Source organism: Artibeus jamaicensis, unplaced genomic scaffold (assembly GCF_021234435.1).
Source record: "Artibeus jamaicensis isolate MK-2021 breed Jamaican fruit bat unplaced genomic scaffold, CSHL_Jam_final contig_233, whole genome shotgun sequence".
In the NCBI taxonomy this organism is placed as follows: Eukaryota; Metazoa; Chordata; class Mammalia; order Chiroptera; family Phyllostomidae; genus Artibeus; species Artibeus jamaicensis.
Window position 1 is genome coordinate 7,905,743 of NW_026521486.1, and position 21,688 is coordinate 7,927,430.

Genomic DNA, 21,688 nt, shown 5'->3' on the forward strand with positions numbered 1-21,688 from the left:
CTCAGCCTTTCCTCGGTCCATGCATCCCCTCTGATCCCCCCACCTGTGAGCCCTGCCAGGGTGGTCTCTGGCCACGCCACACCCTTGATTAAGCCTGCATGGGCTCCCTGTTATCTTCAGGACAAGGGCTGAACTCCTTAATATGAGTCCACAATTGAAGGGCCTTGGGCAGGGCGCCTCTGCTCTCGTGCCTCAGTCTTCCCATCTGTGAATGGGGCAGTCAGATGACGTGATTTCTAAGTGTTTTCTTAGCACCGATATTATGTGGTTTCGGGTGCTACACGAAATGTGGCTTGTGGCCAGGTCTACGCGTATTTCACTTCAAGAGTGGGAGGCAAAGGACAAGGGTAAGGACCATAGACGGCTCATTTAGCTCGACATCTGTTGGTGTTTGAAGTTGTCACGACACCCAAACAATCTGCTCCCAGACTCCTACACATCCCTCAGGACCCCACTCAAGCATCTCCACCTCTGGGAGGCCCTTCGATTCATCCTGAGTGGGGTTGATTACTGCCTCCTCCTGCCCACTTCTGAATTCCCTTGGTGAAAGCCATCTGCTGTGCAGTGGGCCAGGCCCTGTGCTAGATCCTGGGATGCAGGGGACATAATAATAGGTGTGGTGGAAAATCAGCCATACTGCATTGGCACAAACCCGTCTTCAGAAACCCCAGGCACGAGAAGACTCTGCAGGAGCCTCTAACTCAGGCACGGCGGGTGGTGTGTTGTTTGGGCCTTTAGTAGAAGGGTCTCATCAGAGTCCAGCTAGTTTTGGGAAAAGTTGGTTAGCACTTGGAAGAGGAAAGGAATTGTTCTTGTGGATTTGCGGCCACTGTTTGGCAATTCGGATTTTATCAGCAAGCAGTAGGGGAGGGACAGCTGTGGGGACCAGGCCTGTGAAGGCCATAGTGGAGAGTTTTCAGTCCTTCAGGGTCTGTGTCTCAGGCTGTGTGCTAAGTACCATACTCCCACCCTCCACCTCTCTAGAAGCGGGGGGGGGGGGCTGCTCTTCATTGTCCAGATGAGAAAGAAGGCAAAGACCAAGAGTGGTCAACGGCTTGTGCAGGGCATCCCGGCTGGAGCACGGTGGAGCAAGGACGGGAATGAAGGCAGTCTTTAGCATTCACAGGGGCAAGCCCTTCGTAGCTCTGAAAAGGTGTGCGGTGTGGAGTCTCATGAAATCTCTTAGCGACCTAGCAAGACAAGAATGACAGAGATTCTTGGTTCTGCATCACTGGAGAAGATAGGAGGCCCTGTGAGACAATGCTGCCGTGTCCCAGGCCACACAGTGGGTTCAGGGGCCAGAGGAGAGGACTGGAACCATGAGCGCTCACTCCTACATCCTACTGTCTCATGGCCACTGTCACTGGGGACAAGAGTTGGGTGTTGGGTTGTTGATTAAACTTAAGCTTAGCACCAGCGGCATCAGCCTGGCCCCTGTGACCGCCCGGGGACATCCCCTTGCTGGCTTGCTTAGAGACATTTTCCACCACCACAGGTATGACACACTCCGCTCCCGTCACAGTGCCGGGGGAGCAGTGGTGGCGTTCAGGGCTGTGGGAACGCGAGGCAGGAAGTGCTGAGTGGGGAGAGAGATGCTTCGGGGGGTGGGGGGTGCCCAGTCTACAATTCCAGGAAGCCAGGGCACAGAGGGGAGGGAGGAGCTGGCGGGACACACACCACCTCCCATTCCTCTGTGCAGCTGGCTGTGGGCCGGGTGCTGGTCACAGAGAGGAGTGCGATGACCCTGTCTACAGAGTCCTCAGCTTGGTGGGGGAGGGAATGACCACTGAGGGCAGGGACAAGAAAATTGATAGCTACACCCTGCCTCTCAGAAGAAAGGCGCTTAGAAAAAGGCCTGGCTTGGGAAGGCTCTGAAGAAGCCATCCAGCTTTGGGCGGGAGAGCGGAATCTGTGATTGAGCCACAGGGGCTCGGCCCAGCTCTGCAGGTTTGGGGTGTAGTTGGTTGAGGACGGCCCTCGGAAGAGGGAGGGATGCATTCCTTCATTCCTTCAACAGGCATTTGCTGAGGGCCTGTTAAGTGCAGGTCACGGTGCTGGGTGCTGGGGATCCTGGGGTGGACAGAACGCCCTCTGCCCCACCCAGAGGGCCGTGTGGTCCCCGCAGGGCAGCTGGTATGATGGTAGAAGCATGGACTCGGGACCTGGGTGGCCCGGACCAGGTCCTGCTTCTGCCGACTGCCAGCCGTGCCCCTGGGCTGATGCGTAGACACCTCCGTGCCTTTGGTTTCTCATCCGTAGGACGGGGGAAGTACCTGGGCAGTGGTGAGGATGAGAGACATGAGTATATGTAAAGCACTCGAAAGAGGGGGGCTGGGCGGGGGCTGGGCGGTGACCACGGCTGCAGGTGTGGATGCAGCTGGCTTGCCGGCTTGCCTGTCCGGTGCTCACCACCGGCTCTGTGAGGCTGTTTGGGCGGGGCCACCCCCTTGCCCTTGCCCACCTCCCGCTCCTCATGGGCTGTCTTCCCCAAGTCTCAGGGCTCACAGGTCTAAGGTGTGACTCTCCCTGTCGGGTCTGAGTACTCGGAGGGATGACTCTCTGATGTGGGGACTCTGGGAGGTATGACACACTTCAGCAGTGACTCGAGGACCCAGGGATACATGGCCCTTTGGAAGAGCAGCCTGCAGCCCACGGATTGTCAACAACCAGCCTGCTCCCGCCTGCCTCCCCCCACCTGTAATGGGATGAACTGTGTCTCCCCAAGACAAGTTCGAGACCTAACTGCCCCTCCCGCTTATGAATGTGGCCACATTTGGAAACAGGGGTCTTTGCAGATGCAAATAAGGTGAGGCCATTAGGGTGGCCCGTAATCCAATACGACCTATGACTGTGTCTCTGTGAGAAGAGGGGAGGAGACACTGGGAATGACACAGGGGAATGGCCATGTGACCACAGAGGCAGGGACAGATTGAAATTAAGCTGCCACAAGCCAAGGAATGCCAAGGATTGCCACCAACACCACGGCAAAGACGAGGCAGGAAGGATCCTTCCCTGGCAGCGTCACAGAGGACATAGTCTTGCTGACACCTTGATCTTGGACTTCTAGCCTCCGGAACTGCGAGACGATACATTTCTGTTGTTTTAACCCATCTGTGGGCGGCTCTTTGTTAGGACAGTCCTAGGAAACCAATACACTGTCTCGGGGCCTGGCGGTCCCAGGCCTCCCAGACTCCACCTGTTCAGACAGCATCTGGCTGGGACCCACGGAGCCAGGCCCCGCAAGCCCCTCACTGCAGCTCCTGAGCCTGCGAGCCCCACACTTACCCAGAGGGCTTCAGAGAGGCTCGGCCAGCAGAGAACCTTCGCCAGGCTGGGCCGGACCCTCAGCCCCCAGGACCGCAATGATGGCCTTCTCGAGCTCTGAGGCTTGGCAGACCCGCAAGACGGCTGACTAGGGCGGGCAGCTCTCCGTGGTCTCCCACCCTGACCTCCTGGAATAGTTCCGACCCCCCATATTGGATTGAATAGTGTCCCCCCAAACCTGGAACCTGTGGCACTGGCCGTAGCCAGACGTAGGATCTTAGCAGACATAAGCAAGGTAAGATGAGGCCGTAGTGGATGGCATGGTGCTATACAACCGGTGTCCTTAGGAGAAGAGGGGACTGGGCACGGAGACCCGGGCCGCAGGGAGGCGGGGCCAGAGGGGAAGGGCCGCTCCTGCGAGCCAGAAAGCAGCGGACTGCTGGCCCCTCCAGTAACTGGGGCATGGCTGGGGGCAGGGGCACGAGGGGTTCTTCCTGGAGCCCTGAATGGATCTGCTGGCATTGTGTGAAGCTGCCGGGTGTACAGTGATTTGCACCGTGTGTTACAGCAGCCCAGGCAACCAATGCTCCTCCCAGCAAAGAGAAGAGGATGGAGTCCCTGTTCCACCCACAATGGCTGCGGGACCAAGGATGGGTCACCCCCCTCTTGGAACCTCGGTCTCTTTGTCAGCTGAGTGGGGACATGTCACTCCCCAGCCTGGACTCGAGGCGCCAGCGTGAAGAGCCCAGCGTGGGCCCACAGCTCGAAAGTCTCCCTGTAAGACCGTCGAAGGAGTCAGCAGCGGCTGTCATTTGTGCGCTCAGCCAGTGCTTGTCCCGTGTGCCGGGCGCTGTTCTAGGCTGGCACCCAGCAGGGGACAAGACAGGTGGGACTCGATCTTCATGGGGCTCACAGTCTAGGGGTGAGGAGGGAGCTTAAGACACATCCCTGGCTGAGGCCTGATAAAAATGCAGCTGTCGTGGCGCTTCAGCCTCTTCGGCGGACAGGTGTGAGCACGTGCTGTGTGTGGCCTGGGAGGAAGCAGGACACATACATGCCCTGGCATGATACCCACCCAAAGTTTCAGTCGGCACTGCGCTAGTTTGCTGGGCGAGAAATCACCACAAGCTGAGGGGCTTCAGCCACAGAAGTTCATTGTCTCACAGTTCTGGAGGTGGAAAGTCCAAGATCAAGGTGACGGCAGGGCTGACTCTGAGCACTGTGGGGGAGAGTTCATCCCGTGCCTCCCCCCACCGGCTGGTGGTGTGCTGGCCAGCTTTGGGGTTCCTGGGCTGGTGGGAGCCTCGCCCTGACCTCTGCCTCTGCCCTCCTGGGACCTTCTCCCTGCATGCCTGTCAGTCTCTGAGTTTCCCTTTTATCGGGGCATTGGTCACCGGTTTGGGGGCCTGTCCTGCTCCAGTGTGGCCTCATTGTAGCTCACGGCATCTGCAGCAATCCTGTCTCCAAACAAGGTCCCAGCCGAAAGGACGGGGGTTAGGACAGCCGCATAAGAGCTGGGAGGACACAGTCTAAGACATCAGAAGCACCTTTTTGTGCCTCCTGCATGTCAGTTTGTCTTAGGATGTTTTGGGAAGTGGGACAATGAATGGCCAGGCCTGATGTGTTGTAGGCACTTCACACAGGTTTGCGTGATTAATAAACCGGAGCTGTGAGTTCACATTTCATAATGGTTGGGTTTCTGCACGTTGGGGCTAAAAATGGCACCGATGCAGGGGCTGCTGTGCAAAGTGAACGGGATAACACGTGCAGTGCAGGGCAAGGCCCCTGGCCGTAGTAAGCGGTCCTCACAGCGCCAGCCACGACCTGGTGCCCATCTCACGAGGCCCCTGTGGACAGTGGGGAGGACACAGCTGCCTTGCCCTGCCCCCGACTCCACCTGAACTTTAAAGCAAGAAAGGCAGCTCACCTTTGTAAAGACTTTACAAAAGTCTTCACAAAGGCCTTCAACAACCTAGCTTCATCCTCCCTGTCCACAGTGATGAGGGGGCAGCTTGGGGAGTGCCAGGTCTTGCCAGGTCTCCAACCGGTGGAGGGACCGAGATTCTGGCCACAGCCTCTCACTCTGCAGCCACTGGCAGGATCCTCGTCACCTGCCACACGAAGGCCTGGCCTCCCAGCCTCACTGGCCACGCCTTCGGGACCTTTCTGGAGACCAAGGGGGCCCAGCATTAGTGTGGAATGCAGGCTCCCAGAGAACAGGGAGGTCTTCGTCCCCTGTCTGTGTGGGAACACGGTACCCAGGCCACTCGGTCGCCCTGCCGACAGGAGGAATCTTCTCTCAAGGGCCGGCTGCCACCTGCCTGCAGCTCTCTGAGCGCCTGGGGAGGTGGTCCCCATGCCCATGTTTTCAAGTGCCCCCCTCCTCATTTTGCCGCCAACCCATGTCAGCCCCTCCCCCGGGCTGGGGCCCATAAATCGATCAATCGATCAATGACCAGGCAGGTGACCAGTACAGAGGACATTGATTGCGCAAGATCTACTTTTCAGACTGTCCAGCTGCACAGATCTCAGGCCCAGACGCCTCTGTGCATGACTCTTGCTTCTGATGGACATACCTCGGGACACACGTGGGCCCCATGGACCCCTTTGCACTCAGCAGGCTCCTTACAGAGCACACGCAGGAGCACGCACACGCATGTGTGTGACACTGCGAGGTGCCACGTGGTCAGTGTTGCACAGACACCTTCCTCACCTTCACCCAAAACTCCATGTGCACACTAATGGGGCACACGCACACACCTCACATGTGTACACACATGTTGGGACCCCTGTGTCACAGCACACAGGGTCTCAGGTGTGCAGCTTCCTCACTGGGACAGATGCTGATCAGCCTGCACACACCCAGAAAACCCCGGTGCCCAGCACGTGCTTCGGAGATGGACAGCACAGCTCTATAGAATCAGGTAGAAATTAAAATAATTGCCAACTAAACAGAAAGTGGCAGCAAATCCCACCCCCTACTCCATTCGCTTCTCTCCTGTGCCAGAACCACGTGGGCCCCACCTCCTTCTCTCTCCCTGGCCACTGGCTCCTCTGGTCTCACCTGCCCAGGTTTGGAGACCTGAGTGAGCCCCTGAGTGCACCATTCAGGCCCCTCGGTTTAGCCCCCAGGCCTTGCCACCCCCACCTCATGCTCCAGGGGACCAGGGGCTGTAACCAGGCAAGAATGTCACCAGGCAACGGGCCTCGGGGGACAGCTCAGATCTCCTCCAGGGTGCCTGTGGGGCGGGGCAGGGCAAGGTGGGGCGGGGCCGGCACTGCCTGCCTCCAGCCTCTGGACTGTTTACCTGAGTGCCGGCACACAGCAGGTCCTGAACGGACCGGCAGGCCCATGGAGCCTGGGGCCACAGGCCGCAGAGGACAAGGGCCAGACACCGGGGCCATGGCTCTGGGCCATTGATCCAGCCCCAGCTGGCCAGGTGGGGGCAGGGAGACCTTGGCCTGGAAAAACAGTGGCTGTGAGGTCTGTGTGCAGGCCCGGCACTTGCTTGCCACTCCCAAAGGTAAGTGGGGGCCCCCAGGGGAGGAGACCAGGATCTGTGAATGACCCAGTGACAGTGTCCATGCTGAGACCTGGGCCTGGCTCCCTGGAAGTTGAGCTGTCCACCCTGCTGTGAGGCCAGGTCTGCGGGGCCTCATCGGCCAGAGGGTGACCGTGTAAGCAGAAGGCAAGGGGCCCCCAGAGCTGGGGCTGGGGCTGGAGCAGGGCGGGGTGGAGCTAGGCCAGGGGCATGGGCAGTCCAGGGGCAGTGGGCCTGTGCCCAGGTGGGGCTGGTGGATTCTGGGGCAGGGCCAGGCAGAGGAGAGGCCTGATTTGTCGCTGAGCACCCCACTTTTACTGCAGGACTGGACATGCTGCCTTCTCCATACCCGGGTCCCCCACCTGGGCTGTGCAGTGTGGAGACAGGCCCAGAGTCCCACACTGCATTAAACAGGGGACCCTTAGCTGCCAGGCTCAGAGTTTGGAGCCAACTGTGTGCGTGCGCACGCGTGTATGTGTGCAGCGTGTTCACAAGTGTTTATGAAGTAGTAGTGTGCATCTATGAATCTGTGGCATAGGTAGGGGTGTGTGTGTACCTCGGTTGCTCCATGAGTCTGTGTACACCGTGTGTGTGGAAGGGACATTCATCCAATGCCATCACATTGGGGACACACGGCCACAGCAGCTCAGTGCAGGGGATGGTACTCTAGGCCCAAACGGCCTCCCGGGCAGGCTGCAGATCAGAACTCCAGCTCTGCCCTGCTCTGCCTGCCCTGCTAAGTGACTGGGGTGAGCAGCTTCATCTTTCTCTACCTCAGTTTCCCGGCCATTAAGTAGATACAGCAAGGCCGGCACCCCAGGCTGCTGGAGGCTGAGGCGAACTGGGGTTTGTGGTATTGCCTGGTACAGGGCTGGGGCTCAGCCTCCAGTGGGCAGACTGAGGACCCTCCAGTGGTCAGAAGGGCAGGAGAGAGAGAGAGGAGCAGATTTCAGGGTGGGGTCCAGATACTCACATCCAGGGACTGCCTCAGCCCCTATGGCAGCTGTGGTACACCCAGTCCTTTCTCCCAGGGGCTCACTGTCAGTGGGTCAGAGAGACTGTGCCCCAAAGCAAACTGCTCATTGATGGAGATGGCCCAGGACGCTGCAGAGGGGTGTCTGCTTCTCCTGAGGCACTCTGGGAAGGCTTCCAGGAGGAGGCGAGAGCTGAGCTGAGGTGTGAAGGGGCCATCAAAGAGCTGGCCAGGTCAGGAGGTGGGCAGCCAGGCATAATGAAGCACGTGTGGGAAAGCTAGGGAGTAACAAGAACGTTCAGTGTTCAAGAACCCATCTGTGCTATGCTCTGCCATATTCGTTGTGGGAATTGATAACTGTGAAGTCCAATGTCACTGAGGTACAAGGGGAAAAAGAAGGCACAGGGAGAAACGAGACGAGAGGTCGCCCCGGCCACATGTGCACACAGCGCCTTGGAGCTGTGTGGGGAGGAAGTAGGATCTTAGCATTCATTCATTCAACTAAAGTTACGGAGTGCCGAATTCTGCTCTTGGAGCAGGGCACACAGCACTGAACAGAATCAAGTCCCCGCTCCCTTGCAGCTCACAGGCGGGGAGGGGACGGACAAAGGACACAGAAGCATCTCATGCAGGGTTGAGAAGTGCTGAGGAAAAAAACGCTGCAGAGAAGGGCGTGGGAAGGTCTCGGGAGGAGGAGGTAACATTCGAGCAAAGACCTGCAGGCGGTAAAGGAGCAGGCATGAGGCAGAGCGAAGGGAAAGCATTTGGGTGGTGGGAACAGCAAGTGCAAAGGCCCTGAGGGGCGTGTACTTGATATGTTGATGGTTTGGCAAGGAGTGGGGTGGGGCTGCAGCAGAGGGCGGGAGAGGACAGAGACACGGGCAATGGCCAAATCACAGTGGGCCCTGGTGGGCTGTGATAAGGGCACTGGGCTCTGTTCTAGGCGGATGGGAGCCACGTGAGGCTTGTGAGCAGGGTGCCGGGTGAAAAGACCACCCCGGCGGCTGTGTGGCTCTGTGCCATGTGGGTGGTCAGACAGCTGGCTATTACTGCAGCAGACAAGGTGACTGACAGTGTTGACCTAGATGATGGTGGGAGCCATGGAGGCACCGAGAAAGACCTGGGTCCTGGGAACATGTGGAAGGTAGAGCCACAGACTTTTCCGATGGGCTGGGCTGCTGAAACGATGGGGCAGTTGCCATACAACAGTGAAAGACAGGAACGGTGTGGTCATTGTCAGGGCTGTCAGTCGTCCCAGTTGTCCATCTCCTGCGGGGCCGTCAGCCCCGAGAGGATGAGAATGGGGCCTCGTGTTCACCAATGTCCCCCTTCTGTCCAGCATGGAGCCTGGCATCATGCAGACGTGCTCAACAAAAATGGGGCAGCCTGGTCACTGCATGCAGGATTCCGAAGCCAGCACCACCATCCAGGTGCCAGCGGCAGGCTCCCCAAGTGGGGGGAGCACTGCCCTGGGAGTCTGGAGACCCGGGGCTGTGTGCGTTCACCCTTCCCACGAAGCAGTCACTCACCTGGCAGGCCATGTGCTGGGTGCTGCAGGGAACGGGGCTGGTGGGGAGAGAAGACGCAGCTCACTTCCTTGTGTGGGAGCGAGACAAAGCTGAAGGACAGGCATGTCGTTGATCGGACCAAGGGCTGCCCCAGGGGAAGAGGCTGCTCACTCCCCAGAGCCCCGGGCCCCAAGGCCAGGCCTTGGAGTCACCTGTAAGGGTCCCCACTGTTCTTTATGCAGAGGGTGTGGCTACACAGAGGTGGCATCCCCTGGGCCTGCAGGGCGATACGTGCGATGGAAATTAGGGCCACAGTGGGGTGGGCAGCAGCCTGGGGAAGAAGGCGAAGGGTCCGGAGGTGGCTGGGAGGATGCTGAGTGGTAAATGGCTGGGGGTGGGCGGGGCAGGAGTCTGTCTGGTGCCACGTGGAGCACGTGCGGGAGGGGAGGTTCGCGGTGGAAAGCCCAGGTGGATGGCTGCCCCAGGAGTCATCGGGGGGTGACAGGGAGCCCAGGCGAACAGCACCCCTTGCCCCACCTCTGGGCTGTATCTAACCTTGGGTTTTTACACAGCAGGTTTTCTGCAAGTGGGCTTTTCTGTGACATTCAAAGTCCTCCTGGACAGAAAAGGAGGGCATTCGTTTACGAGGGAGGCAGAATCTGCAGAGCGAGGGCCTGGCTGGGGAAGGGGGAGCAGCAGGAGGAGGTCTGCTGAGTGTCTCACCCTGGATGCTCCACTTGCTGCCTTCCCTAGTGGACCTATGACCTTCTCTGAGCCTCAGTTTCCCCCTCAGTACCCAGGTGATATGTGAGGCAATAGAGAGTAGGGACCAGGAGGTTATTCTGTAGACAAACTATTTAGGTTTGTAGCCTGGCTCTGCTGCTGACTGACCGCCAGTGCGACTTTGGCCAAGCTGCTCAACCTCTGTGCCTCAACTTTCTCATCTGTAAAACAGAAACGATGAGAGAACTTACCTCCACAGGGTCTGAGGAAGGCTTACATGAGACAGTGCATACAAAGCACAGGAAACAGTTGAAATAAATGTCAACTATTGTCATTTCTAGTGCCCCTGAGTCCCCAACATGCTATGAGTCATCCCAAAATAGGTCCTTGGTGATCCCGAGTCAAGAGTAAAACCAGTGTGGCCCTTCCTGGGGGAGGGAGCGGCCCAGGCCTGAGAGAAGATGAGGACCTGGGCTGTCACAGGGCTCTCCCTGCTCTGGCTACCCCGCTCAGCTTTCGGGGACAGGTAGTTTCTCACCGGGGGCTGTCCCACCCGTTTTGGTATATTTACCATCCTTGGCCCAGCCCCACAAAAGCCAGAGGGCCTGCCCCTCATATCTAGATGTCCACTGGTTAGGGGTCGAGGGGGTTCCATGCCCACTCGAGAATCCCTCCCTCACTTGCACTGGGCGGGGGCCACTCAAGAGGGTCACGGGGGCTGGATGCCGGAAACCCGGACTGGGAACACTGCTGAGAGCACGGCAGGAAGCGGGGACGCAGGAGAAGGCCAGGAAGAGGCTGAGCACCACTGAGCAGTCTCCTTTGGGGAAAACCCGAGACCCAGCCCAAAGCAACCCCCACCCCCAAGCATCTGGGGATGTATTTCAAAGCCACAGTGGCGTTTATGGACTTGAGAGGAGGAGACTAACTGCTCAGTGGTCCAGAGCCCTTGTTCCAAAAGGCTGCCAGAGAAGCTGGAAAATACTCAGTTTGTTTGGGGTGGGGGGGCAGGGGGTTGGATGATAGAGCTGCAGACCCAGGGCCCTGAGAGGGATGACAGTCAGTTATCACTTAATCATGATTTGCTAATTAACAGCTCATTTAAAGGAGAAGGTGCAGGACATCCGACACCTGGGGATGTGCCCCTTCCTCCTCTCTCCCCACTTACCTGCTGTTGGGCGAGTGGCTTAGCCTCTTGGGGCATCAGTTTTCCCATCTGTAAAACGGGGCTGGTAGTAAGTGCTAGATATTCGAGTCCCACTGGGCGGGTGGGGCCTGGCCAGGAAAACCCTGGCCCAAGTTACTGGCGAAACATGCTGGGTCTCAGTTTCCTCCTCTGTCCAATGGGTCAGAACCTTGGAAGGCGGTTGGAGGTTTAAGCAGGATGAGTCGTGTAGATCGTCCGCACGGAGTGGGCCTGAGAAAGAACGCCTGGGACCATGGTCCTCACATCCCTGGGTGAGCAGAGGGTTCAGTGAGGTGATGCCTGTGAAATGTCCTCTGTAGATGCTACACGAGTATTAGTGTTTGTCTCCTCTCCTGCCCCGGAGAGGACCTGGGGTTCCTGGTCCCCAGGGTGGGTCCCTGGCCCTGCCCAGCGCTGGCTCGGGGGCTTCCGGGGGCAGGGCTAAGTGAACTCTCCTCGTGGGTATCCCGGGACGCTCTGCTGTGGAGAACCAGGAGGAGCAAAAAGCCTCCCCCTGGACGAAGGGAAGCGGGGCCAGTGTCTGGACCCCAGGTTTGGACCCCATGTTTCTCAGTACCATCTGTGGGCACAGCCCCCAGGGGCCAGGGTTCAAGCCTGGAAACCTCCACCTGTCCTCTGAACTTAGAAAGGCTGATTTGGGGGGCTCCATGAGCAAGTGGGCCCCATGCCCACTTTCTTTTCTTTTTTTTTTTAAAAAACATTTTATTTATTTATCTTTAGAGAGGAAGGGAAGGAGAGAAGGAGAGAAACATCAATGTGTGGTTGCCTCTCGTGAGTCCCCTGCTGGGAACTGGCCTGCAACCCAGGCATGTGCCCCGACTGGGAATCGAACTGCGATTGTGTGGTTCACAGGCCCGCGCTCAGTCCACTGAGCCATGCCAGCCAGGGCCCATGCCCACTCTCGATCACAGCTCCCACCTGGTGATAGGACCCTCCTACCCCCAAAGGCAGGCAGTCTTACATCTGTGCATTGTGGGCCTTCAGCAGAGTCTCCCTTGCAAATGCCAGGCCACTCTCAACCGAGGTCTGTCTCCTGCTAGGATGCCCGTGGCAGAGGCCCCCCAGGCGGCTGGTGGGCAGGGCGATGGAGGTGATGGTGAGGAGGCGGAGCCGGAGGGGATGTTCAAGGCCTCTGAGGACTCCAAGAGAAAAGCCCGGGACTACCTCCGCCTGGTGCCTCTGTGGCTGGCCCTGGTCGCACTGGCTTCAGGAGCGCTCCTGCTCTGGTATTTCCTAGGTAAAGGCGTGGGCCCAGCCAGGAAAGGCACCTGGGAAGAACTGGGGGGGGGGGGTTGTGGGGGGCACAGCAGAGCAGACCAGGAGTCCAAGTCAGCAGTGCCCAGCAACCCACCTTGGGCAAGTACTTCCTCTCTCTGAGTCTCCCTTCTTATCCTGTGGGGAAAAGGCAGGGAGGGGAGGAAGGGGAGATCACTGGACCTACGTTCTGGGTCCTGGGACTCAGGCCAAGTGCCTCCAGCTCTCACCAGCTAGGGAAGGAGCGCTCTCCCAGCACCCTGTTCTTGTGAACCAACATGCCAAAGGGGTATAAACATTGCCTCCCCTTGCCTGCAGCCCTCCAGGATTGCCCCTGGGACTGAGCCATCTGGCTCTGCAGGAGAAGGCCCAGTGACACCCATGGTTCCTGGCACCAGTTAGCGCTTCTGTTCACTTGAGTGCCACTTGGGAGCTCCTCTAGGGTAGGGACCACAGCTCTGTCACCTCTGAGTCCCCAGGGCCAAGCATGGATGGGGGTGAAGCAGAGGAGGGCCACAGGGCTCAGGCATCCAGGAGATGGTCCACATGCACAGAGGGCTTTCATACCCCAGCTCAGGCACACGTGGGATTCAGCACGCAGTGAAGTGGGGACCTGTGGTGTCCAGGGCAGGTGGCCCAGAGCCTCTCCCAGGTCCTGAATTTTGGCCTCCCTCTGTGGTATCATGGCCCTTAGCCTCCTGGAAGCAACTGGCTCAGAGACTGGGTCCATTTGTCCACTTTTGCTTTCATTCATTCATTCATTCATTCATTTGTTCAATAAACACTCCTCAACACCTACTGTCTCTTTCTCTAAATCTGATGGGGACTATATCTCTTTCGCTCCACTCTTGACAATGGAAAATAATGGGTGAACCAAGTCAGCTCACATTGGCTGTGAAAATGCTCCCTGTACACTGTAGAAGACTCACTCATTCATTCGTTCATTCGTTCATTTGTTCGTTCTTTTGTTCCTGACCACCTATACACCAGCTCTGTGTCAGGCTCTGAGGATGGCCCTGCCTCGCCATAAGGCGTGTCCTCACTCGGACAGAGGAAGCCGAGGCCACGGGGGAGCATAGCAGGGACTGATGATCAGAGACTTCCCATTAGACACTCCGCAGAAGTTAGTGTTCTTACTGGCTGAATCTCATGGTGGAACTTCAGGTCCATGAAAAGGGACGGGGGGACCCACTCTGGAGCAGTCATGGGGAGGTCAGCCTAGGCCCAGCTCCAGGGGGGGCTGGGGGTAGTTGGAACCAGCCGCCAGACAGACACTGTTAGGACGCCCAGGTGAGATGTGAGTCTACCCGCCACGGCCCAGAGTGGATGGCAGTTCTGCTCAGGACCAAACGACATCGGCAGGGCATGAAAGCCGTGTGCATTTCACCACCGGCAGGAAGCCAGCGAGTTCCCCAAATGCACCAGGCTGCAAGGCCCTTTTAGGCTGCAGGATAATTAGTCCTCAGGGTAAACCACAGAGCACCAGGCTGCAGGGCCAGGAGCTCGCCTGCCAACTGTCTGTCTTTGCAGATGAGTCTAACTTCTCCTGATTGTGCTCCAGCAGTAAACCGCCCTCCCCCCCACAGAGGGGGTGCTCCACGCCCTGGGGCCGAGTGCCTCCAAGCCTCAGTGGGGGAGCTGATTCCGCCCTGCAGAGGGGTTAGGGTAGAGGAGGCATGTCAGGGGGATATGTGAGCTGTTCCTCCCGCCTGGCCAGGCTGTGCCCTGGGGACTGGGTGCTGGGTAAGGGACGAATCAGGGGTGCACCCTGCTGACCTGGAATGGAATAAGCCCAAAGTGAGTGGCAGCCTGACCCAGAAATGGACAGGAGAGGGGAGGGCAGAGAGTGGCTTCCCCAGGCAGATGGGCCCTGTTGCTCACGCTGCCCAACTGTGCCTCCCTGGTTTTTCCCCTCTCCTGCTCTCTAGGTGACTGTTTTATGTTTGTTTCTCAAACCCCCTGTACCCCCACCCACCTTGCCACCAGTTTTAATGAGCAAATGAAACCGGTCAGAAGAAAAGCCCCCTGGAAGCCCCCATAGCTGCACCCACGTGCTCTGCCCTCCTGCTCGTCCCCAGGGTGAACCAGGGCTGCCTATTCTAAAGCCAGCCCTCCTGGGTTCCCCCAAGGTGGCCCGGCTTCAGCAGTGCTCCTTCTGTTTGCCAGCACACCTGGTCACCTCCAAACACAGTGGGGCCCCAACCACTTCTCACCTTCTCCGCCACCACTGTGCAGCCTGGTCCAGGCCACATCGCCTCTTACCCACACCGCTCGCCTGGGTCTCCCTCACCTGAATCACTTCCTGCAGGTCTCCCAGCTCCTGCCCTGGCCTCCTTAGAGCTGGCTCTTATCACAAGAGCAAATTAAATCATTTAACGCCTCTGCCTAAAATCCCCATGGCTCCCATCTCACCCAGAGTGGAACAAAAGTCCTCGCCCTCTCGTCCCTTCCTGCCTCCCCCTCACACACTCTGCGGCCCCTCCAACACAGCAGACAAGCCCCTGCCACAGGGCCTTTGCACATGCAGTCTCGGAGCCTGGGCGACTCTGTCTGCAGACAAACGTCCACATGGCTGGCACCACCCCCTTCTCTTGTCTTCACGTGGCGAGTGGAAGGATGAATAGAGGCTGTAACCCATGAACTGGACCTGGGTCCTTGGGGTTTCCCGGCCTTTAGGTCATCCATGTCCTGGACTGATCGCTGCATCAGCTTCTGACAGGGAACCCGTAGGACATCATCCATCTCTAGGCCTCTCTCCTCCTTGGCAAGTGGGGCCAGTTTGTCACTAAATAAACTTTGGATAGCCATGTTGACAATGACAAAGATGAAGGATGAAGCTAGTGCCTCGGAGGCCCGAGATGTAGGAGGCCGAGCTAAGGGTCAGGTGTGGGAGAAGGCACGGAGGAGGCAGGCCCCTTCCCTGCTTCGCCCTGGTTAACCTGCTGGTCTCTTCCTGGGCAGGGTACAAGGCAGAGGGGACCGTCAGCCAGGTGTATTCCGGCAGCCTCCGAGTGCTCAACCGCCACTTCTCCCAGGACCTTGCCCACCGGGAGTCCAGCGCCTTTCGCAGTGAAACCGCCAAAGCCCAAGAGATGGTAGGGAAGGATTTGGAGGGCGGGAGGGAAGGAACGTGGGGGGGAGAACGAAGAGGGAGGGGCCTCATCGTGTCAAGCCCATTGGTCAGTCTGTCTGGAGAACTCGCCAGAAGCAGGGGCCTGTTCCTGGCGTGATGGAAGGGTACCAATAGGGTGGTGGGAGAGAAAATGGACTCGGGTGTCAAATGCACTTGGGTTAAATCCTGATTGTGACACTAACAAAGAGCGTGACCTTGGGGAATTGGGGCAGTACCAGGAAGCTGTCAGGGCCCACCCACCTCCCCTCCCATCTTGAGCAATGGCTCCCTGCAGAGGTGGTCTCCCTCTGCCAGCACCTCCTCTGTCTGGGCTCTCTGGTCGCAGGTCGCAGGTCACAGGGCCACACCTGCCCAGTGAGGGGTTACTCCCAGGAGCAACCCTCAGCCACGGGAAATGAAGCAGGCAGATAAACATCGCAGAGACCCTGGCCCCTGGTGGGGGCAGTTCTGAGGATGCCCCCTCTGTCTCCAAGAGCTCTCTTCTGGCTGTGCCTCAGTGGCCCACAGCCCTACCCTGCACCTTGTTGGCTGTGCCCCACCACCCACTGGTCTTCCCAGAATCATTTCCACATAGACCACTTGCCTCGTGCCCCTGACCTGGCCTGCTCCTGGGGAACCCACCCAGGGCTCTCCTGGGAAGTGTGGTGCTGATGGCGGACCTGTCCGTAGGTCGCTGTGGGGTTGGTGGGCTGCTCCCAGTGCTGCAGGACATCCAACCGCCCTGTGGCTGGACATGTGGAAGCCCAGCCAGCTGCACTCTGTGGCTAGTGCCTGGGGGTGAGGAGGGGACTCAGGAGCCACAGGGGCTTCTCAGAGTTGAGTGGCATTTGACAAGGGGGACAGCGGCCATGGGTGGTCTGATGGAGGCCAGGGCTGATGGAGGGGGTTGGGGGGCAGTGCCTGAGTGTGGGGGGAGGGGAAAAGTGGAAAGGGTGTGAGGTTGCCAGGCGTGGCCACCGAGTGACCACAGGCAGGGCTCTCTACCCTGTCGGGCGGGGCCGCTGGAGGGGGAAAGGGCATCTCAAGGTTGGAGAGACTTGGCAGACGGTCGCAACCGGCCTACTGTTTCCCCTCCTTTTAGCTCAAGACCCTCATCGCCAGCACCAGCCTGGGCACTTACTACAATTCCAGCTCCGTCTACTCCTTTGGGTGAGTCCCTACCCCTCCCGCCCTGCCCCTGCTAGAACCTCGAACTCAAAGAAGGGAGGGGAGTTGACTGATGCCATGCCCTTGTTTAAAAAAATGAGGAAACTGAGGCATGGAGAGGCAATTTGGCTTCCTGTATGTGACCTTTCTTCATGCACTTGGTTTCTTCGTCTCCGGAGGGGGCACAGGTGTGATAGAGGTCACCTGGACAGGGGCCACACTGTGCTTGCCAAGGGCCTGGCTGGTAGTAAATGGGGTCCCCGTCGGGGTGTGAGCGGGGGGGGGGGGGGGGCAGCTCTTCCACTCATGCCTGGTTCTGCCAGTTTTGATGTGGTCTGTGGCATACACCCTGACCTCTTGCAACTCAGTTTCCTCACCTGCAAAACAGGGATGAGGCAAGCACCTGCCTAGAGGTGGTCAGGAGGCTTCCCTGTGAAGCTGGAGAGCCTTGCCTGGGAGGTAGTAAGCGCTCAGCGGGTGTGAGCCACGGTTGGTGTTCTCACCACAGGAATGGGGGCTGGGCTGGGAGACAGCAGGTCCCTTCCCCAGCCCCTCTCGCTTCCGCCCGCCTTAGGGAGGGACCTCTCACCTGCTTCTTCTGGTTCATCCTCCAAATCCCTGAGCACCACCAGCTGATCCTGAGCCCCGAAGTGGTGCGGGCACTGCTGGTGGAGGAGCTGCTGTCCACAGCCAACAGCTCGGGCCCTGCTCCCTACAGGACGGAGTACGAGCCGGACCCAGAGGGCCTGGTCATCCTGGGTCAGTACTGGGGAGCGGGGCACAGGAGGCTGGGACCCTCTCAGGGTGCACCCCCGGGGTCCCGGGAGACAGGACTGGGGCGGGGGCCATGGGAGGGTGGGCATTTGGGGCAAACTGTAGGCAGGCTGGCTCTGGTGGTCTCTTCAATTTTTGTTTTAATTTTATCTATTTATTATTTGTTTGTTCATTTCCTTTTAACAGAAGCCAGCATAAAAGACATAGTTGCACTGAATTCCACGCTGGGTACGCTCCTTTCGTTTTTCCACTTCTGAGCCGGTGTCTTTCTTGGCTTGGTCGAGCGTCAGGGGGCCTCTCAGCTGCTCTGGGGGCACAGGGGGCACTGGCCCGGGAAGTCACCAGGGTGCGTGATGGGCCTGGTGGGGGTTCCAGGCAAGGCTGTGGGGGGACAGAAGGAGGCGTTGTGTATGTGTGAATACGCGTATGTGTCATGTACAGAAGCGTGCATGTGTTGCCTGTGCGAGGTGTCAGAGCGTGACTCTGCTTTCTGTCATTGAGTTCAACTTGCCCTCAGGCCACAGTTTGCACGGATAGTTGAAAATAGTCTTGCTATTTCAAGGGGTATCAGTCATCTCGGGTCATCAGAACTTGGTCTTCTGGGGATGTTTCACATTCAAGGATATTCCCTCCACCTTTTTCTTCCCTTTCTCCGCCAGCCCGGCTAATCTGCCCTCTGCCCTCTGCCCTCGCCCACCCCTGTGCTATATTGCTAGAGCCCCTTGCTACTTCCCAAGAGGCTCCACTGTCCCCCTGCCGAGCCCCGGGCAGCACAGCACTGGCAGGGCCACCGTGCTGCCTCAGGCCAGGGGCACTCCACGTCGCAGTCTGTGTGACTGGCGACTCTTGGGCTGCGCAGGGCAGGACTTGGGCCACTGTACCCTGTGGTCCTGAGCCCAAGCCCCTGAGTTCTCAGGTCCTTCCTGTAGTCCTGTAGTTTCTGCCCAGAGCTACGGTCTCACTGCCTGGTCCTTGTGGGGGCGGAGCTTACCCCCCTCCCGTGCGCCTGCACTCACTTCTCTCCTCCCACTGGCCTGGCCCACTGCTTCCTTCCTCGGTGGGTGGAGACAGTGGGGTCCCAGCACCACTTTCAGACAGTTCACATGGTGACTCTCACACACAGATAAAGTGAGCACAAGGCAGAGATTTATGTCACTCTGTGATTAGGGAACCAGTAGGGTAGGTGCGGGGTCAGAGGAATGCACGGGAAACGGATCTATCTATCTATCTATCTATCTATCTATCTATCTATCTATCTATCTATCTATCTATCTATCTTCTAGTATCTGCCATCTATCTGGCCTATCTGTTGATTGTCTATCATCGATCAATAATGTTTTCTATCTATCATCTATCATCTGTTTCTCTACCTGTCCATCATCGATCTATTACTTGTCTATAATCTATTATCTACCATCTTCCATCCTGTCTGTCCATCCATCCATCCGTCCACCCATCTTACACATCATCGGCACACTTGTACTTGCACTGGCCTTTGGTCTGGGCTGCCCTCGCCTATGCCAGGTGTCCGTGTGTCCCCAGGTTTCTCTGCAGCCAGCCTTATTTGGGTCCGTGAGCAGCTGGAGCCCTGCCCTCTGGGAACACAGTATCTAAGCGGGCAAGGATGGCCATTAAAGCCCTTTAAACAGGGTTTGTGAGCACGTCTTCCGTGCCAGGCCCCACGCCGGCGGAGGGGACACCAGAGGAGGCGCCCTCACCCCTGCCCTGGGAGGAGCCCGGAGCCCCATGAGGGAGACAGACCGAACAGGCTCTCACCAGCCCAGAAGTGCCAGAGCTGGACCCGAGGCCCCAGGGTGGTGTGTGTGTGTGTGTGTGTGGAGGGAATCATTCGGCCCTGGGGGCAGGGGCTCCAATCCAAAGCAGAGGAAGGGGTGTGCCTCCAGAGAAAAGGAGCTGCTTCTGGCTGGGGGGTTCTGGAAGCCTTCCTGGAGGAGGGGCAGCAGACTCGGGTATGGGGCATAGGCAGGAATCTGTCAGGTCGGGATGGGGCAAGGGCACCCCTGCCCCGGTGAGGACCTGCTGGGGCTGGCTCTCTGGGTCTCTCCTCCCGACTGCTAGAGGTCACGGAGCCTGCCCCTTTCCCCCTGCAGGCTGCTACCGCTACAGCTACGTGGGCCGGGGCCAGGTGCTCCAGCTGAAGGGGCCCGACTACCTGGTCTCCAGCTGCCTGTGGCACCTGCAGGGCCCGGAGGATCTCATGCTGAAACTCCGGCTGGAGTGGACGCTGGCCGACTGCCGGGACCGGCTGGCCATGTACGATGCAGCGGGGCCCCTAGAAAGGAGGCTCATCACCTCGTGAGTCCCTGAGAAGGTTGGGGGTGGGGGTGGAGGTGTGGGGTTGGGAAGGAGGCGGTGGTGTGGGGTCAAAGGTCACACCAAGCTTTCCGAGCCCAGGGGCTGAGTGACCTCACGTTCACTATCTGGGAGACAGCCAGGCCAGCCCAGAGGGAGAGGGGGAGGGGAGACTGGAGATGGCTGTGGGCTGCAGGCAGTCCCCTCCCCCGTCCATTTTCCCCATGTGTAACAGAACAGTTGTACTAGATGACCCACAAGATCAGCTGTGGGGTCAGAAGAATGCTGGTCAGAAGAATGCTTCAGAGTCTGGCAGCCCCGACCCCAACTCCCATTCTGCAGCTTCCCAGCCTTGTGCCCTGAGGCGAGTCTTTGCCTCCCTGAGCCTCAGTTTCCTCACCTGCAAAATGGGTGCACAATCGGGCTTACCTTGAAGGGTAATCGTGAGGATTTAAACCGGCCCATCTGTGCCAGGATCCTTACACGCAGTAATGCTCTCTAGCTGGGCAAAGTCACGGAGGGCACTGAGTGCCAGCAGCAATGTAAACTTTAATACTTGGGAAGTGGGCACTGCCCGTGCGTTCTTGAGCAGAGGAATGGGGCCTTGGGACACAGGGTGTGCAGTGGGGTGCAGAAGCGACCAGGTCAGAGGGCAGGTGGACGTGGGGCAGGGAGGCCATAAAAGGGCTAGAAATGGCTTCAATCACCAGGGTAGCAGGTGGGGGAAGACAGGGAGGGTCCCAGGCGGCTGCCTTCTCCGTCCTGCCCACCGGGCTGGGCCAGCTGCCAGGTGGGGGGGGGGGCTGCTCAGACCGAAAGCTGTCCTTGAGGAGGGCCTGTGAAGCTTCTTCCCAGCTCCCTCCGCCAGGGCCTCTGAGTGTCCAGGCTCCTGGTGGCATAGATGACACGCTGGCACCCACCCCTGCTGCCCTGCCAGCCTTGACCTTAATGTAGGCGTGTGGGGCCCCCGTTCCTGGAGGGCTCTGGGAAATGCAGAGAAGCCAGATGATATCTGGTCTTCAGGAGGGCGGAGACGCTGATGAACTTCCCCTGGGGCTTCTCAGAGGGGCCCTGCCCCCTGCTGCTGCTGGGCTCAGCTCCGTCCCTGTTCACTGTGGCACCCGGGCAGGCGACACCCTCCACCTCAGGCCCAAGGAGAGGGTCTAAAATGACAGACAAGTTTGGGGGTGTCCTCCAAACTGCACCCAGAGTGTGAGAGGGAACTCAGGGGTGACGGGAAGACAGAGCAGGCCCTCGCCCGTTTTCAACCTCCTGGCTTGTTTTCACGTGTTCGCACCCCAGGGAGAAGGGGCACACTGTATCTGCAACACAGCTCTGCTGCTAAGTAAATGGAAGAAAATGAAAGGAACCCCCAACATTAAAGGTGGCAGCCCCCATTAAATGTGACCTCCAGGTGCCTCTTTACCCTATTGCACTTTCTGGGAGAGGAGCAGGTGAGGGCCAGGAGGCATGGTGTGTGGAAGCGTGGGGGACACCCAGCAATGAGAACAAACCAGAGGATAAAAGCAGGAGGAGTGAGGGACCGGGGGACCTCTGCAACCTCCTTCCCTGACAAGAACTGAGGCCCCGAGCCAGAGCCCCTCCCTGGGACCATCCCCGGGGAGCTGCCTTGGGATTACTCCCACTGCTCTGGCTTTGGAGGCTGCACTTAGACCTCACACATGCCCTTGCCGACATGCCCTGGTGCCCACATCAGTGCCCATCCCCTCCAGTCAAGTCCATGGCCAGCATATGGGAGGCAGGCAGTACCTTGCGGCTAGATGGTGGCACGGCCACTCTGGGAGGCAGGGTTATTAGCTGGGAATTGGTCTCCAAATTAGCAATGACTCA

The 21,688-nt window shown here is 58.5% G+C and overlaps 1 protein-coding gene across 2 annotated transcripts in view; it reads left to right on the plus strand.

Moving 5' to 3' along the window:
* Window positions 1–6,569: 6,569 nt before the first annotated feature.
* Window positions 6,570–21,688, plus strand: part of TMPRSS6 (transmembrane serine protease 6) — a 33,990-nt gene continuing 18,871 nt past the window's right edge. The window contains exons 1-7 of one of the 2 annotated variants that reach the window (XM_037160403.2): window positions 6,570–6,788; window positions 12,258–12,454; window positions 15,433–15,566; window positions 16,686–16,753; window positions 17,325–17,509; window positions 17,711–17,752; window positions 19,636–19,840. In XM_037160403.2, coding sequence (XP_037016298.2) covers window positions 12,259–12,454; window positions 15,433–15,566; window positions 16,686–16,753; window positions 17,325–17,509; window positions 17,711–17,752; window positions 19,636–19,840 — 830 coding nt within the window. In that variant the 5' untranslated portion in view covers window positions 6,570–6,788; window position 12,258. Of the gene's footprint in view, window positions 6,789–6,830; window positions 6,943–12,257; window positions 12,455–15,432; window positions 15,567–16,685; window positions 16,754–17,324; window positions 17,510–17,710; window positions 17,753–19,635; window positions 19,841–21,688 lie in introns of those variants that run through there. The other variant, XM_037160404.2, reaches the window with a different exon arrangement.